The 19476-nt window shown below is 37.5% G+C and overlaps 1 protein-coding gene across 1 annotated transcript in view; it reads left to right on the top strand.

Annotated features, from left to right (window-relative positions):
- The window catches only part of Kdm3 (Lysine demethylase 3), a 183832-nt gene that overhangs the window by 27847 nt on the left and 136509 nt on the right, over positions 1–19476 (top strand). Inside the window, 2 exon segments of the mRNA XM_074098901.1 lie at positions 12823–12972; positions 16220–16333. Of these exon segments, the coding sequence (XP_073955002.1) occupies positions 12823–12972; positions 16220–16333 (264 nt within the window).

The raw sequence follows: 19476 nt of genomic DNA, 5'->3' as shown, positions 1-19476 counted from the left end.
TTTAGCAGGTTGACAGGTTGACGCAGTATGTCCTACTAAAGTCCTGTAAAGCAGATTAGCGCTCATACTGAGCAAAGGAAAATAGATCTTACGGTGACGAACCTTTTTTTACTCCGACTGTACAAAGTTAACAATGTATACTCGCATTGGTGCCGTTGCTCAAAAATAAATGCTTATTTGTATACGGAGGTCGGTATAAACCTGGCGCGTGCGTTGACCGGCACTGGCATGCGTCGCGCGCGCATCGCATCCGCATATGGCCCCCTGCCTGACTAGCACGCAATCTAATATTTCATTTAATTTTGAACACTAGTGTACTTAAATTGCCAGTGGCACATTTACTGTGATGGTAAATGTTGTCATGTTGAGATTATTGAGCTATAACAATTCTTACTGACTTAGTATATCATATATGGTATGTTTTATTGTACTTAAAATACCTACTTACTGTTTAAAATACCTATTGCTATTAGAAACTAGCACGATTGTGGATAGGTTTAGGTCTAGTTTTTAACCCTCGACGCAAAAAGAGGAGTGTTATAAGTTTGACCGCTATGTGTGTCTGTGTGTTTGTCTTTGGCACCGTCTCTCTTAAACGGTGAACCGATTTGAATGCGTTTTTTTTATTTGAAAGCAGGTTTTCTAGCTATTGTTCTTAGACATGTTTTATCAAAATCGGTTCAGCTGTTTTTGAGATATTGAACTTTGAAGTGACAATGTCGGAGGTTTCCAAGTTTTTTGTTGGTAGGTTACTTAGCCTTCTTTATCTTCATTTGATACTCGTAGTAATAGGTACGGTAGACCTACGTCTACCGTATTACAACGAGTCTACCAAGCCAACAGCTTGGCTGATTCTCTCACGTTAACAGTCTGTCAGACTCAATCTATCAAAAGTTTATGTAGAACTTAGCAGGGTTTAGTCATTTATCAAAAACACTGAACAATACTGCTCAATTTACCTTCATCGATCTAGACATGCCCAAAAGTTTCAAAGTACTCAACTTACCGTGCTTTCTCCAGTAACGTGTTTTTTTACACTTATAGAAGCCTTAAATTAAATGGAGATCAAGTTTTTTGTTCGTCTTGGAGTTTACTTAGTTTTTTTCCTTCATTTATATTGGTGCCGACGGTGCTGTTGTTTATTATACTGCCCTCTTAAGGCAAAAAGCGGTAAAAAATCACTTGAATACCATCTGATGCAGAATGTCTAATACTATCCTCAACATTGTTCAGAAATACAATTGTTCTTACAGACAATGATCTGAGTTGGGATAAAAAGTATGTGAAACATTCTATAAGATCCGATATGAAGACGATCTACTAAACGAAAATGTTTTAAATCTAAATACAATTAAGACACTAAAATACCTAAAAGGATATAAACAGAACAACTAAAACTAAACTCACGTTCCTGGTATTGAAACAACTTAGTTCCATGAATTTTAATAATGCTGCCAACTCCAGTGTACGTGAACCTCCTTACATCCCCCTCCCCTCAGGATCCCCCTTATCTCTCAGGACTGAGGGCTTTATCAGAGACGCTTTATGAGTAACTGAGGCTGCGTATAACCGACCGACAACGTCTCCGGTCGTGCAGAAAACGAAAGCCAAGCTAGTTGGATTGTAATCGAGAGAGAGCTTAAATAAACGTCTTAACCTTATATAAACTAGTTCCTAGACTCTTACATAACACAATACTAACTCTCATTATTCGGGAAACTTGAAGCTATCTATATTATTTGATGTTTTTCTTTTCATTTTGGATCTACTTCACACCTGCGGAGCGGAATGTCATAAAGTAACACGTTTACGAGTATTTAGGAATACCTATCCAAGTTTAGTAAGTAACAATAGTTTAATGAGTTAGTATTATTCTAAGTCCCCAATTAGGCAGACGTATAGTTTCTGCAATAGCAGTCCCAGTCCGCTCGTGATTTCCTGATCCGTTAACTTAATTTCAACTTTGAAATTTTCACTAGATTTATTAGCTGTGCAGTTCCTTGATTATAATCTATTCTCATCTTTACGACACATTATGTCAACTTCTATCTCTCTTATTACTTCCCGACATACACACTCATACTAGCTTCGTGCATGAATAATGTGTAAAGTTCGTTCGTAGTCGTTTTATGTTGCGAAATGTCCTGGACCGATTCGCTTCGACTTATCCAAGAAATACTAGTTTAAAATAAATACAATATTCAACAGGCGTAATTATCGTTCTCACCTCAGCTCGATAACGTTGTCAGGTGAGGCAATGTTATGGTAATTACTGACTGACCGTCTAGAAAAAGTATTCAAAACATCTTCAGATAAATTAAGCCATAATTAATCATGTTAGTAGCTTCTTAGGCGGTTAATACGAGTTTTTCGAAAAGGTTCCTGTGATAAAACTCAATTTTATGCTATAATTTTAAATTACTTCGACCTTTTGCACCTTTTTTGCCACTTATACTGGGTAATACTAGAAAACATTATGACTGAATTTATTCTACGGTTGAAGTTGACTAAAATATTGGCACTTCTTTGAACTAATAGAACCGTCGAAACGAGGAAGAAAGTAATATATGACGAGACGACTAATCGCTTTATGACTTCAAACCTTCCTAATGTTGAAATCAACATTGTCCTTCTACTACTAGTGGCAGTGTTATGTATCTCAAGAAAGCCGAGGAATATGAAAATGTAGCGGTGCGTGTTTGTTTTGATAAAGCATCGCGATATTGTCTTACAAAGTCTTGCTTGCGCGAGCTCATTGAATATGGATCGCCCGAAGGTCGGTCAGTGCCAGCAAGGTCACTCGCTATTTGACGCTTACGTGCTATAACAAATACTGTTTATGATTACTGCTCGATTGCTCCGGATTCTATTTTTACGTATTTGGAATGTTACCTACGTAAATGATGTTATATACCCTAGAAATGCAAATGTTCTTCGCTTGGAGGAATTTCGTTAACCGACTAATTCAAAAAATGCTCTTAATTTCGTATATCCAGTGATTCAATAATAAAAATAGTTTAAAAAACACTTAATGGTAAACCTGAATAACTGCTCCATTATCAACGCTAGATATCATTCTTGATCAATGTACACACTTAAACAATGCTAACAAAGCCCATTATTAGCCCAAACCCGGCTAGATAATGCTGTTCTGTCTGGGAGTTCCAGTGTCTAACTTCCAGTCCATCCATCATCAGAATTCAGATCAGCTTGATGGTACCATATTATTGTATTGTCATCAGAACTATGCATTTAAATACCAAGTTGCGTGTCAATACCATAATAGAAAGAGCAAAAAAAAAAAAAAAAGATTATGTTACATGTGAAGCTAAGCGTGTAAAATAAATAATGTTGCTATTTAAATAAGTATGGTCCTATTAAATTCATGAGTTTAGAATAGAATAAAATATAAAAAAATTATTTACAATTATTTACAGGTTTTAAATTTTGTTAATATTCATGCGTACTCAACCTGCAAGCAAGCGTGCAAATAATAACAGAAATTCATCCGTAAACTATACATACATAATTTAATACTACATTTTAATTCAAGTACTCTTAATATATATTTTTAAAGTTAAGTACTCTTAGCTATAATTATTGTAATTGTTCAAGGTTACGCTTGTTATTGAGCGAGACGCAGGTTCCGTCATTGTGTTTTGGGATCGTTCTCATCTCACGGTTTGTTTTGAAGATGTTTAGTCTTATTCCGGTACACCAACGCAACACTATAATCTCGTATTTGTGAATTTATGATATCTGTGTCTGGTTTTACTGTAGGTATGACCTAATTTCAAAGGAAAAGAGTTTCGATTGAAAAGAAAGAAAGAAAAGAGATGCTTTTCGATTGAAAGTAGTTTTTTTGTTAATTTGTCAACATAGGAATGCGTGTAGAATAGAAATACTTAAAGATGTCGTGAATAATGTTTTGCCATCGTATTTTGTCGGGAAAGTTCGTAAATACCTTGCTATATCAACTAGATTACTAAAATTTACTCAAGCTAATTGAGAAAGCACGTTAAATACGAAGTTATCCGACAAAATACGATGGAAAATTATTTTTCACTAGATCTGTATGTACTCTTACTCTGCGATAGATAGTAGGTTTTGAATGGAATAAAAATGTTTACTATATTCATATTTACCATTTTGTTGCGCTTATATGTACCTATGCTAAGTATAAATTTAAAAAAGATGCATTTCATTTATAATTTATTGAATCAGGCGTTACTTTGCGGAGGTCCATATCAATGAACTAAAAGAATTTCCTTGCTCACCCGCGACCTTACGATAGCTAAGCTTATGCAAAATATGCGTGTTCATGCAGTTCCTCCACCTCCACACTGTAAGAACACACACAAATCACACAAACCCATCTATCACCACCACCACACTACACTGACGCGTTTCGAACTCAACCAGAGCTCATCTTCAGAGTGACACAACCGTACACCATGCTACCAGTTGTTAGACTCAACAACTAAGCTTCGCTCGCTCGCACAAATCAAATGTTTTTTGCATTTAGCACGCATGATGTTATACTATACCGTCCAATCTTTATTCTAAATGTTGTTATAGATTTTAATAATTATATGATTAACCGAATACTCAAAATGAAATTATTGAATATAAGCATTATAGCAATTGTTGTTATGACTAATGAATGTTATATTATTTAAAGCTTATGCTCGGTAATAATATGAAATCCGTTTTTATGCTAAATGAATATTATGAGTCTTGAACGTAGTAAAATGAAATTATGCTAAAAGTTTGTATGACGATTGAACGGCACCCCAATATTTCACACAGAAATCCGCCTGGGTAGGATTAAAGTAAGGATAGTAGGGGTTACGGTTAGGTAATGGTATGTAACTGCCGTGTTAATTATTAACGATGTAGGTTTGCCGCACCCTAGGGCCCAACGGCTGAAAGGGGAATCTCTTATGTGATTCTGAACCCACAATTTGTCCGACAAAGTTGTAATAGAAATCATACGGAAATAAAGGTTCGACGACATTTCTAATTACTTAACATTAAGCGTGAATTTAGTTTTCACTAAAAGTAAAACCTAAATTACTATCGTATTGACGTTAACTGCAGTTTAAATCATAAACTTTCTGGCAAGCTATCATTATACCATTATTTTTCATTTTGCTAGAGTAGGTATTTAAGTGAAAGTAAGATATTACACGCCAGCGAATGTCCGAGTCATGGGCCTGATATTGATAAGCTAACAAGTACATAATTACGTTGCGTATTTGATTCGTCTTTATAAATATTAGATATATTAGATACCTGGTGTTGCAGGTGTCTATGGGCGGTGGTAATCTCTTACCACCAGGAGAACCACTTGCTCGTTTGCCATCCAGTCGAATAAAAAAATATATACTTTACTTCAACATTCAAAGAAAAACGTACGTAACGCTTAACTGGAAACAGCGGCTCCATCTCTTGGTGATATCGTAAAACGAAAGCCGTGCAACCATGCTAGGCCCTTAGTTTTTAACGTAGTTCATCAGACACAGTGACTGAGTTGATCGTTCTTCTCAGTTCCAAAACCTGACTTAATAAAAATTGTTTCTAGTGCATTGAAATGGAAGTTGATTCCTCTAAGGCCGTGGTGGCCAACTTGATTAGACCCAAGATCTACTGTTTACTACCTTGTAGATGTAACCTATTGATACTTCTTGAAATCTTTAATCTTAGCTCGTATTGAGTTTTTCGAAATTCATGTGCGAAATAGGTACATTTGTAATTTACCACGAGCTTTAAGGTAAAGAAAAACATCGCGAGAAAACCTGCACAAACGTAGCTGCGATGCAATTCAATGGTGAATTCAGTGTTTCCGCGTAACTAGAGCCAGTATTATTTTGATATTTTATCCATATCCCGTGGGAATAGCGGGATAAAAAGTAGCCTATGTGTTATTCCAGATGTCCAGCTATCTCTATACATACATACTTACTCGTACATGTGTGTGTGTGTGTGTGTGTGTGTGTGTGTGTGTGTGTGTGTGTGTGTGTGTGTGTGTGTGTGTGTGTGTGTGCGTGTGTGTGTGTGTGTGTGTGCGTGTGCGTGTGTGTGTGTGCGTGCGTGCGTGCGTGCGTGTGTGTGTGTGTGTGTGTGTGTGTGTCATACACACACAATTTGCTACATTTACTGGTGTCAATCTCGTCAATCCTTTTGTAAACCTTACCATACGTATACTATACCTACCCCAACAAATGTCTCAATCTTAAAGTAGTCGTCACTCGTCAATTCATGTCTGTTTCCCTCCGAGTAGCCATTTACCTCCCTAGCTTCCGACAGACTGCCACATTCATCCCAAGTCATCCCCTATTCATGGTATTTCAATCGTTATCAAGGATCCAATCGCACTGTTATCACTGTCCATTGTTTCGCAACCGATCGCTCGACAGGTCCGCGCCCGTTCGTTGACCCATTGAACCGCGTCGCCGGAGCTCTAAACCGGATTCAGGAACCCAAACGCCAATCGTCCATACCACCTTAAAAAGAAGCAATTTTTAAGCCGAGGGATTCAATTATATTCGACTAGAGTTTACCCGCGGCTTCGCACGCGTAAACTATTCGATTCGAGTTACAAATTAAGTTCCGGGATTTTACAAAATTCCCCTGCAATGGGAATTCCCAAAATTTATATCGTGGGCTTCTTCATTGAGGTTGTGTTAAGAACAACTGTCCATAATTTCAACTCTAAACCCAGGTTGAAATTTCAAGATTTTATCCCTATCCCGTGGAAATGTTGGGATAAAAAGTAGGTACCTAGCCTATGTGTTATTCCTGACGTCCAGCTACCTACATACCAAATTTCATGACTCTAAGCCCAGCAATTGCTATTTCGAGATTTTATCCCTATCCCGTGGGATTATCGGGATAAAAAGTATCCTATGTTTTAATCCAGGTTATAAACTAACTGTTTGCCAAATATCATCCAAATTCGTCCAGCCGTTTCAGCGTGAAGTAACAAACATACTCGCTCACAAATTTTCGCATTTGTAATATTAGTATTTAGGATTAGTAGGTAGGATAAAGACCGATCGTCGAGACGTATTTTGTAACCGAAAACTTACACTAAGGGTACTGATGACATTTAGTTGCGTTTGGTTGCTGGGTTAAGCGACTATGTTCATAGATATAAGGTAGATACTAGATACATGTCTCTTAGAATGAATGGACTTGGGCTGCAATTCCCAGTTCTCAGAACTTCTCTGTAGAGATGCAACGGATATCCTGTCAGTATCCGGTATCCGGCCTATCCGGCCACTATTTTACTATTCGGCCGAATACCGGATAGTTGCGTACTATCCGGCCGGATACCGGATGGTAAAAAACTTATAGTTATGATTAAAAACTGGTATTTATTTATTTATGAATTTAACAATTATTGACATCAGTTTATTATTCTAAGGGCATGTTTCACCACCCATTGATTAATTTTAACTGACGGATAAATGCGATACCGTCTCGCGTCTATTCAAACAAGACAAACAGAGACGACATCATATTTATCCGTCAGTTAAAGTTAAAGTTATTCAATGGGTGGTGAAACAGCCACTTAGTTAATTAAGTATATCGAAAATACAAACTGAAATATAGATGCACAGAAAAACCAGAAAAATAAGACCAGCGCTGGGTATCGAACCCAGGTCCTCGGCATTCCGAGCCGTTTACTATAACGCTACACCACCGTTGGACAGCGATACAGACACAAATTTCTACTATGCACCTCATATCTCAGCTTGTTTTGTTTCTTATTTAGCCACTTAAGCAGCGACACTAGCGACATATATGCCGTAGCCCTCATTTTTCTGGTTTTTCTGTGCATCTATATTTCAGTTTGTATTTTCGATATAGGTTTTACGGGATGACCGTAAAAGTAACAAAAAAATTGAAATTGAAATAAAAAATACAAAAAGATTCCAAAAAACCAATCTTAATAATTATACTCTACAAGTTGCAACCTGCACGGAGTGTCATGCGCATGTTCGAATTAGCTTAATTTAATTGTACGTAAAACTAGACCGATTATCCGGCGGCCCGATATCCGGCTATCTGGCCAACGGTCCCGCCGAATATCCGGTATCCGGTATCCGGCCAAACCACTATCCGTTTCATCTCTACTTCTCTGTCTCCTTTAAAACGTATGTAGTGAATTCTTAATGTTTTTAAAGCAAGATATAATACAATACGATGACAAAATATTATTAACTAGGTACATCTGTACTTGCATGCACTTTGCAATGAAGCCAGTGATTTGTTCCCAATCCCAACTCAATGAAGTTGGGCGTTGGCCGATTTGCTTATTACTTCTGTAGGCCACCACACATCCACTTGCAATTTATTTAATTTATTGAATCAGGCGTTACTTTGCGGATGTCCATATCAATGAACTGAAATAATTTCCTTGCTCACCGCGACTTACGATAGCTAAGCTTATGCAAAATATGCGTGTTCATGCAGTTCCTCCACCTCCACACTGTAAGAACACACACAAATCACACAAACCCATCCATCACCACCACCACACTACAATGACGCGTTTCGAACTCAAACAGAGCTCATCTTCAGAGTGACACAACCGTACACCATGCTACCAGTGTTAGATATTTTGCATAAGCTTAGCTATCGTAAGGAGTCTAACAACTGGTAGCATGGTGTACGGTTGTGTCACTCTGAAGATGAGCTCTGGTTGAGTTCGAAACGCGTCAGTGTAGTGTGGTGGGTGATGGATGGGTTTGTGTGATTTGTGTGTGTTCTTACAGTGTGGAGGTGGAGGAACTGCATGAACACGCATATTTTGAATAAGCTTAGCTATCGTAAGGTCGCGGGTGAGCAAGGAAATTATTTCAGTTCATTGCAATTTATTTAGTCTACCAGTGATACCAGTGACAAGAAACAGATCTACAAACGTCTTACGCCTGATATATATAACGATGATGAGGCGATAGGATACTGATAGCAGTAGAAACGCTAGCAGAACTACCTGACTACAGTTCACATCACAATAAATGATATTGATTCCTATCGGTTCACGTAGTCCCTCACGGACTCATCTTTGTGGCTGTTAAGGCCTCTTGGCAACGCGTCAACTATTCAGTCTGGGATGGATACTAAATAATTCCCCTGCAGGTGCATTGCCTAGTTGCATACGGAGTGGCGTGGGATCCATTTGTTTACAACTGACGGCGTTGGACAGTCTATTTTTGAGTCTGACGAAAAGTTACGCGGCTATATTGGGAATTAGGAATTTCCAAACTGAAGATTCAATCGAATTTTAGAAAGATACCTAGTCACTTTTATTTTAATATATTATTGTAGTTCAGTTCATTTATCATCATTATCATCAGCCGAAAGACGTCCACTACTGATTAAACGTCTTTAGAAAACGCAACAATTCTCGCACTTGCGATCAAAAACTGTCGTAACTCTTTCTAAAAACTCTCTGTAGGTATACTCAAATGTGCGAATGAAAGACAACTCGCCACTTGCCTTATTGCATCTAGCCTTAGTTAATTTGATTAAGTACTTACCTACTAGAGAAATATCTCCATACTTTGTGGCTTCTGAATATTAATACAGTTGTCTGCGCATTTTTTTTATATGAAATTTGAAACATGACCACGATATCGGTAGCATCATAGAATGTGTATGATGGATGAAAGAGTCCAAAGACCGAAGACAGAAAAAACATTCCTGAATACGACCGTGCTCACCCGCTGCCGCGGGATAGACCAGTGGTTGTCTCGTCACTTTTTAGGGTCCTGGAGCCAAAATGGCAAAAACGGAACCCTCCGTCCGTCCGTCCGTCCGTCCGGCTTTGCTCAGGGACAATCAATGCTAGAAAGCTGTAATTTTGCACGAATATGTATGTAAACTATGCCGACCAAATGGTACAATATATATATTTTTTTAAATATAGTATTCCTCCCATAGACGTAAAGTGGGGGTGTTTTTTTTTTCTCATCCAACCTTGTAGTGTGGGACATCGTTGGATAGGTCTTTTAAAATCATTAGGACCTTACTAAAACGATTTTTCGATTCCGTGACTTGTTTGCAAAATATTCAACTTTAGATATTCATTAAAATCGTGCGTCCCCCCCCCCCTCTAAAATCTAAACCGGTGGGTGGAAAAATTTGAAAAAAATCAGAATGGTAGTAAGTATATTAAACTTTCAAGGAAAACTATAACGACTAAGTTTGCTTGAGAATTATTAGTAGTTTAAGAGTAAATAGCAGCCTAAGGTATTAAATATACCTAAACTTGGAAGATTCCGTATAGAATACGAAATCCTTAGAAAAATATTACTTATTTTTTCGTAATGACTACTGAACCTTATTTTGGGCGTGTCCAACACGCTCTTGGCCGGTTTTTATGATCAAAGGCCAAATTAGACAAAGTTAAGGCTTATAAATAAATAAAATAATACGTTTTGAAATATGTGTTCAAAATCTGTTTTCAAAGCCATTACCTACCTACTTAAATCGTTGCATATGTCGCGGGACGTAGTTTGACGACCACTGAGTTCTACCCCACCATTTACTGATCCAGCCACTGCTTGCAGGCGTTCTGTCTATCAGTGCTCAATATCTGAGCCACTCTCTGAGTTAGCAAATCAATGGGAAGATTCCCGTTTTTTGACAGAGCAGTAACCTCGTAAAAAAGGGTCCGTCCTCGCGTAGCCTATTTCTCTAGATGGGACTGACCGACTGACACATTTTTTACGCTTTTGTGGAAAAAATCAAATAAGTCAGACAATGTTTTAGAACTTCTATGCCTACTTAAGTTTGGACAACCTAGTCTGATTTGGGTAACCTTTTCTGACATCACACATAGTAGGTACTTACACTACTTACGTAGGTATAATTATGAAAATATAGGTATACAGAAAGTGTTTAGCGAAGAGAAAACATAAATCAGTTGAAAATTGGATTTATAGCGATTTTTTGAAAAATCTATATACCTGTCTGTTTCTCAAACGCTTTTCTCTATGCAGCAAGTATGGCGCTACTAGCGTGTGACGTCACATGCCAGTATGTCTTTCTCTGTCTAATCTTGGATTTCAAACCTTTATAACTTTGTTATTTGTAAAGGTAGCTTAAAATTTGTTTCTCTATTCGATAACAGGCATTGTAAAGTTTTAATTTATAATACATATAAAAAGTCAAATACCGTATTCTCCCATAGTTTGAATGGAAATAGCAACTTATGACGTCACTTGTTCGCCAACTCAATCAACTATTTATTTGTTTTAAAGCAACAAGAAATCTAATAAATCTAATTTTAAGCGTTTTTTACTGGAGTCGAATATTTTTTAATGGTGTCAACATCCCTATTAGCACTGGGTGCGCGTGGGAACTGCGGCCCGGCCCAAGCCATCTCACTCTGAGAGGAGACCTGTGCTCTGCAGTGGGACGTGTGTATGTAGGCCGAGATGCAATATCCAAAACCAGAGCATTTGTTTTTTTTTTCTTAATTTTGGCAGTTTTTTTTATGTTTTAACACAACACACACACACAAACATCACGCCTGTATTCCCAAATGGGGTAGGTAGAGCACACGAAACGTTACCGCTTCGGAGCCACTTTTGGCAATTTTAGGTTTTAAGTTTGGCAAAAACGGTACAATAGTGACAGGTCGCTAGCTTGTCGCCTACGGTATACCTTAACCTATATCCTTTGTCGCCTCTTATGACATCCATGGAAGAAATAGAGAGGTGTTATTCTAACCCGACACCACACGGGTCCTTGTTTTAATGTGTAGCTTATTCATTATTTACGATAAAAACAGTCCTCTTTAATCACAGAGAGTATGTATGTAGTAGTGTACTACAATGCTGTACATTAGGTACTAGCTTGACATTGAAAAGTCTTAGCCTTGTGTTTGTTTTAATAGACACGGTATCTTGGTTTGTACCAAACTAAAGCTATGATGATCGAGATTATATGTGACAATCCGTAGCAAAAGGGTCCTTATGGCAGGCTGCCTGGCTGCAGGCTTGTCACATAATAATATTATAATAGAAATAGAAAACGTTTATTCGCATTTCGCAAATTACATAAGTACACAAAATAAAACAAGTATAAAGTAAATATTAATGACAGTATTTGCGAAATCGCGAAACGGTCTCAGCTCAGCATAGTGCTGGCCGTAGAGGCCAACGCTGGTCTTCCGCTGAGACCGCTTGGCGACTTCACGGAAGGCATTATGTTTTGTGAAGGGCCAAAGGGACTAAGTACCTATCTTTTAAATATTTTACATAACTGAATACCTACTGGAAATGCATAATTACCTAAGTATTTTTATTTCTGAATAGTGAGGAATAAATTAAAAAAAACTTTATTTTTTTATTTAGTTTTTTGCAAGGGAGTGGACCGTATGTTCTTTAGATCTTAGTTAGATTAGATACGTTAAAATAAAAATTACATACATTACCCAAGTATTTTTATTTTGAATGTATTTTTATCTCATTCCAATAATTTTTGTTTGTTATTATTGTTTTCTCTTTTTATGTTTTGTACGGTTCCTCTCTTTCGCACATGCAATACTTAGTTGTGAACCTCGTTGGGCGGGGTTTTGCGACAGCATTGACTTGATTACATGTGCTGCCATCTAGCGTCAACGTGATAAGTCTACAGCGCTCGTTGTTGTTCGTATGGGTTCATGAGTGAATGCGCCAAGTATCAACAGATTTAGTTCCGCTACTCGCCACTAGATATCGCTTAAAACAAAAGTTCGTAGTGGTTTATCACTATTTACTTATTATCGAAATAAAAGGACTAATGGAAACTTCTTTGTTACAGGTTTTAGTGGAATACGATGGAGTAGACTGGCAACGACGTGAATGGGTTGCCGTTTATTCAAGACGGACGTTTCGTATATTTTTAGTGGAAAGAACTTTAGTGTGGGCTCCTAGAAATATTAAAGAGGAAACAGTCAGTTGGCCTGCTTTGGTAAGTTATTATGCATTATATTTTTTTGAACAAAACTATATAATATTAATTATGGTCCTTGACAAAACGTTTGTTGCACATTCATACTCATGTTTCACTACGTTTCGCCCTCAGCTTAGCAGTTATAGGTGTTACCGGCAGATGGCGTTAGTAGTAGCGAAATATAAAAATGAATGAGATACAAACCTAAGTTATCTGAGAATGTGTAACATAACACTGAGGCAATCAAAATAAGAAAGGCACAATAGAAGTATAATGTTTATCAGAAATGGTTTATTTTCATAAAATATAAACAACCGCTTATTGTATTGTTACGTTATTAAGTTATCATTTGTATGTATGTATCTTTTATGCGAAAAGTGTATAAAATGAGCACATTGTATATAAGTAGGTAATTAAGACATTTGTATCCGTAACACAGATCTCCACTTTTTTATATAAGAGGGGAAAACGAGCATGCGGGTCACCTGATGGGAAGCAATCACCGCCGCCCATGGACACCTGTCAACACGAGGGGTATCAAAGGTGCGTTGCCGGCATCACAGGTGGGTTGTGTTTTATCCTGTTGTGACTACTAAAATATAAACGAATTCTACGAGGAGTCGCAGGCATCGGCTAGTAATAGATAAATAGTGATTTCATTTCTATTATTTTGTAAAATTGGATAGCGAGCGGGTAATTCTACATCTGAATAAGTAATAAGTAGTACAAGTAGTTCTACGAGCGTTTCAACAGCTTATCAGTTTACTGTCGCTTATACTGAAGAAATGAGTCAGGGAGAATAGAAGAATTTTATAAAACGATGTGGTGTGCATGCGTAACGTGACCATTTATTTTTTGATTCAGAACGGGACATTAGTTTATTCAGGTCAATTAACAGGTAGTCAATGAGAAAAAAAAAAAAAGGTCATTTAGAAAAAGTTAACTGTTATTATATTACAAATAAAAAAAAAAATTCAAAATGTTTAGTTATATTTATCAGAGGCAGAGGAACAAATTTGCTTTAACACAGCTGGACTGATGCTTTTAAGTAAGAATGAAACTCTTGGCACGTTTTTTTTATGTTCACCTTTAGAACTGAATTTTCGCGCGATTTTTGAAAACGGGACAATTTCGCGTCCCGGTTTTCATTTTGGGGACACCGGGACTCGTAATCAAAAAAAGGGACAGTCCCGTTCAAAACGTGCATGCGGTACAATAACAATTCATAATAGACAGCTCTACTGGTTTAAATTTCCTCTACACCTACATGTTCAGTTAATTTCGAGCTCGTATTACAAGTTTCGTACGACGCTCACGTTCCTTAAATCCCTGAACGTCACAAAATGTCTCTAACACCTCTAGGGTTCCTTTGAGCGAGCTTAATTTCCGATCCGAGGGCGGACAAACTTTGTCAAGGAAATGGTTTTTGCATTTTCATTCGTTTGTAATTCTACTTTGCAGTTCATTATTTGGCTGTCAAATTTGAGTTTTCTTTGCAGCACTTAACGGTTAATATACCTACATGCAAAGCAAAAGGAGCGGTACCCACATATACCTAGTGCCATTCACGAAGACGCGTGATTTTGTCAAAATTAGACATTAATTACACTGTAATAAGAACCACGGCACGCGTCTTCGTGAATGACTCTACCTATACCGAATATTCAAAACGAGATTCGGCGTGTAATTTATATTCGGTTTCGGCAAAAAAATTCGCCGAAGCTGCAACCAAAACTGAAATTGAGTTCAAGCGATTTTTTTGCAGTGTTCGGTAGCAATACACGTGGTGAAGTGTCTCCTGCTCCTGCACCTGTGCATCTCCTAAATTGTCGTGACTTAATTGTTGTTCAAGATTGTTTACGATTTTTAATCGCTTCTATAATCCAAATACGTAATGAGAAAGAACTTTAATTAAAGCGAGTTAAAAAAAAACTAGAATCGTTCTTGAATCAAGTTTTGGTCGAAACTGTTTACACAAACCGGAATTAAATTCTGGTTTTGTTTGCAAAAATACTAGTTTCGACGGGTTAATCATATCGTAACATTCCTTAAGTAGAACAAGGGCATAGTTCCATTTTATGCAAATTAATTATATTTTCGTTTTTTTTTTAGTCTATAATGATCTTGTACTACTTAAGGTACGATATATTTAATGCGTATTTACACGAAGCCTGCAAGTCCAACTAGGCGATTAATTACACACGTCACCAACAGCCCTGGGATGTCATTATGTAAATAAAATCCCTTAAAGCCCAGATACATTTATTCTAGCTCTAATACATATGTTAGGCGTAGGTATGTGACCTGTACGTCACGTTTTTGCAAGATAAATGGCCGCCCGTCACCAGCCTACACTGGCAGGTGTTTATCTACAACCCTGACCTGATATGTGTTGCTTGTTTTGATCTGTGTGAATGCCCTTGCGCAGATACAAAAGGCTCTTGATTTCTTGCATTATTCCTTTGATGATATAAAAGCGGGTCTGCTTTGAATGATAACGTACCGTTACGGACTTTGAGGCACTTAATTAATCTGTGGTTAAGCTGGTACCATCAGCAAAATAAGTGGTCTATAAATTTTTAAACAAGTTCCTATCAAATGAATATGTCGCTAAAGTCGAACTTTCAAGTTGACAGACAAGTCTATTGGCATTCATTATTGTTTTTATGACATGCAAACGATTATCAACTTTAGGGTGGTAGACCACATATTTGGTTGATGGTACCTATATACGTCAATTTGGATGAACTTAGACAGCTGCGTCACCGCCGACGAAAAAAATATTAGTTAAGGTCTACAATTTATGGTTGGTACATAGGTGTAGTTTATTAATATGGATCTCTGAAAATTAATGCCTGACGTAGAATAGATATAGATTCCGTGTCAGTAAAGAACATGCTTACACACACATATAGTTAGCAGTTGATTGCTAACAGTTTATACTGCCGGCGAGAAAAGTAATTTATCGTAGCGAAAGAATCCTGTCAAAGAATAAACTCGCTACGCGACTAAACTAGCCTTAGCACGCTTCTAGCTGCTTACCTCATCTTTTCTAGTTTCTAGCTCTACCAACATATCACATCGCTCTAATTTTCAGCTGTGCGGCCTACATAAAGACATTCGAAAAATAAGGTACCTACCGAACCGAAGATCTTAGTTTTAAACGAATCCTTCAATAAAACTACACTTGTTACTATCCCTCAGAAGATATACGTAATACAGACATGTTATTGAATGTACTTCACTGATGAAATTTCTTTCGCAGACGTTTATGCCGTTGGCAGCAGACCTGACGCTGCAGACTGATGCTCAACCCGTAGAATTTCTGCACGACAGGCAACTGAAATTCCTCGACTACGCCAATCTTCAGCCCTATCAGGTAACGAACTGACTTTTAATGAATACAGAACGGTTGAGTTGACGTGTCGCTGATCAGGAACGATTAATCCCCATTTTATTAAATTCAACATTTCCCGCTCGTCATAATAGAGAATAGGGTTCTATTAAGATTGACTATTTATTAGGTTATATCGAAACATTAGCCTTCAGTTTTTTCAATTATTTAAAGATTGAGATCTTTATATTGGTATAACCGTTTATCAATATTTTTTAAATCTTAGTTACGCTGTTAGTCGGATATATCTTATGCAGTATGTTCATGTATGTTCACGTGTTTGTAGATAACTTTCAAAATTACAATCAACTAGTTACATATTTTTCAATACAGATCGTGCATTCTATACCTAGTCATTCAACCATTGATCACAATGGGCGTGCAACTACAATAAAGCGTTTATAAACTGATTTACGTTTGAATTTATTTATTTTACGATCCACGGTAAGACCCGAGTGGCGCTCGGACGTGAGCCGAATGAATCATGGCTTCATGTCGGGATTAATTCGAACAATATTCTACTTCTGACTCATTGCCGAGTTGTTTTAATAGGCAATTGCTTTAGTGCGAGACAAATATCAATGAATGGTAGCGCCGTTAAACCGTCAATTTGGCCACTAGCAACTATTAGGTATGTTAACTTCTATTTTGAATAGCCGCCTAAGTTATTTCAGTTCACGTATCATCTGCTATATTCTCAGAAGTTCGTACATTAAATTGAAATTACTTACTCGCTGTTTCTAAGCCTCATCTATTATTCTCTTAGGTTTTGAACGTCGAGACATTACATTACGTAACGTTCATTCGGCATTTACGGCTACGCTGACGTATTTATTGTATAGTGTTGAACTTAGATTTATCACGACTGCAATGTTTATTGATGGAATGAAGTAAATAACAATATTAGAATGGCTATAAACCCGTTTATCGCCCGTTTGTCTGGATTTGCTCGGAGTAGAAATATGTTTATATTATGAGGAAGCGTCGTGTTGTGTTAGATCGAGTTTTGTAAGTGGGGACAGCAAAAAGCAAAACGCATATAAGCGACCCAATTTCGAATACACGTTACGAGTGTTTATCCAAACTTGCGCGCCCGGGCGCGGGCGGAGTGGGCAGATCAAGGACGGTGTCTGCCAAACAAGGGGGGATTTTCCCGGGAGACGGGGGGTTCACGAGGGTGGAGGTGTGGGGAGAGCGGAGGGAGCGGTATGTTTTGATGCCCGCCGCCCGCTTTATTGATTTTCCGCCCTCGCCACCCGAGCCCCTTTATAATATCTGAGCCAGGTGGTGGTGTTCATGTCGTGTCGTGCTATTTTCGGCGAGCCCGGCCGCCTGTCCGCCACTCGTTGATAACTCGTGCGCACCATGATAGATCACCACTAATCTTAATCAACTCAGTTCTCAACGCAAAGTTGACGTCGTTCGAAACAACACACTGTCACAATTGTTGAGCTGACTACATATTTAGGAAACTGGACTGTACGAGTTTTCGACCAGAGGCAACAGTTAACATTTGTAGGTTCTATTTTAGATAAATTGATACATTTAGCAAAACATAATTTGTATTTCAATCAACATTCATTTTATTTGCTACCCTCTGGTATAATGTACAGGCAAATACTTTAATCCGAGAAAGCCGTAATATAAATTAATTATTCTTTCATCACCAGCGAGGCGTATTATGCTGTTACTGTCGTTAAATTATCATTAAGTAATATCGACGCCTTCAAATTCACGTTTTCCATCCAAGCTTTTTTATTAAACAGTATTTTTACGACACTAAAATAAGGTAAAATGTAAAAATATAGATATAAAGGTGAAATTGTAATTTTTTCCTTACCATCATTTGGCAGAAACAACACGGTCTTGTTATGTAGGTAAAATAATTTTTCCTCTATATTTCGTCCAGAAAAAATGTTTTATTGCCTGAAGATCCTAATATCTAGAAGGTTTCATCTTTGAATAGAAATACGTGAATCATTAATATCTGTTAAAATATGTTGAGTTGAATATCGACTCATATCGAACATTATTTTCTTGTCAAATCTAGTTTCTATAGGTAGGATACGCTATACGTACCTATTTATGATTTGTTTCTTCTTTCGCCTGCTGAATTGAAGAGTTCATTATCATTCCAAGCACATGTACTCGAACGCTCATTGTTACACAGTTCCAATTACTTTGAAAGCACTTACCATTAAAAACCCACAGAGCAATAGGAGTTCCGCGACTTCTATATGCACGCAACAACTCGAGAACAGTTTCCACAAATTTTAAACGAGTAAAGTTTGTTTCAGTTGGCTTTACCCCACTGTCCAGCGTCCCTCCCACAGGGGGGCGGCTTGTGGATGTGTGTATAAAGGTCTTGCTCCTTGTTTTATTAAGTACGTCAAATCCGTTGATATCCTTTCTGGAGATTAAGACATAAAACAGGATCTAAGAGGAGTTGATGAAGTGAGCCGTAAATTCGTTTATATTATTGTCTTTCATCATTCTATTTGAAGACAGATGCTCAGTATTCTAAAGGTCTTTTTTTTGGACCAAATTGCTATTTATTTTATAGACTATTTTCAAACGCCAAACTTTATTGGATATTACCAAAATAGAGTGCCCACTTAGGTTACTTTAAAAGACTTGGAAAATAAAATATTTTACGTGAAAGGTTTGCAAACTTGTGTTATAACTTTCAGGTCTCATTACTTACATTACATTATTCTTCAACGAATAAAGCGGTGCCTGTAAAGATGGCAACGGATACAATAGATGGCGGAGTGACCACAAAGCCCCTATTTATAATCCGGTCTCGGTCGTTGTCGAGTCTTCTCCGAGACGTTTCATTCCGCTTGATGGATTGAGTACCTACCTATTGCATTGTCTTTTCTTCCGGTTACGTTTTACTGTTTTATGCAATAAAACCGCTTTGACATTGTTTTATCTAGTACTACACGAGTGTTACTACCCCTTTTATATTCAGCCACTTTAGTCGAGTAAAGTGAGAATCGAACTCTATAATGAGATAAAGTTCCAGGCAAACAATCTAGGATTCCAATCAACCTTCTGCGCAGAAATTTAATCACTATTTCTACTATAAAATCAGAGAAAACCTTAGGGGAAAGCAGATAATTAAC

Source organism: Choristoneura fumiferana, chromosome 16 (genome assembly GCF_025370935.1).
Source record: "Choristoneura fumiferana chromosome 16, NRCan_CFum_1, whole genome shotgun sequence".
Taxonomy (NCBI): Eukaryota; Metazoa; Arthropoda; class Insecta; order Lepidoptera; family Tortricidae; genus Choristoneura; species Choristoneura fumiferana.
This window is presented reverse-complemented; position numbering and strand designations above follow the sequence as displayed.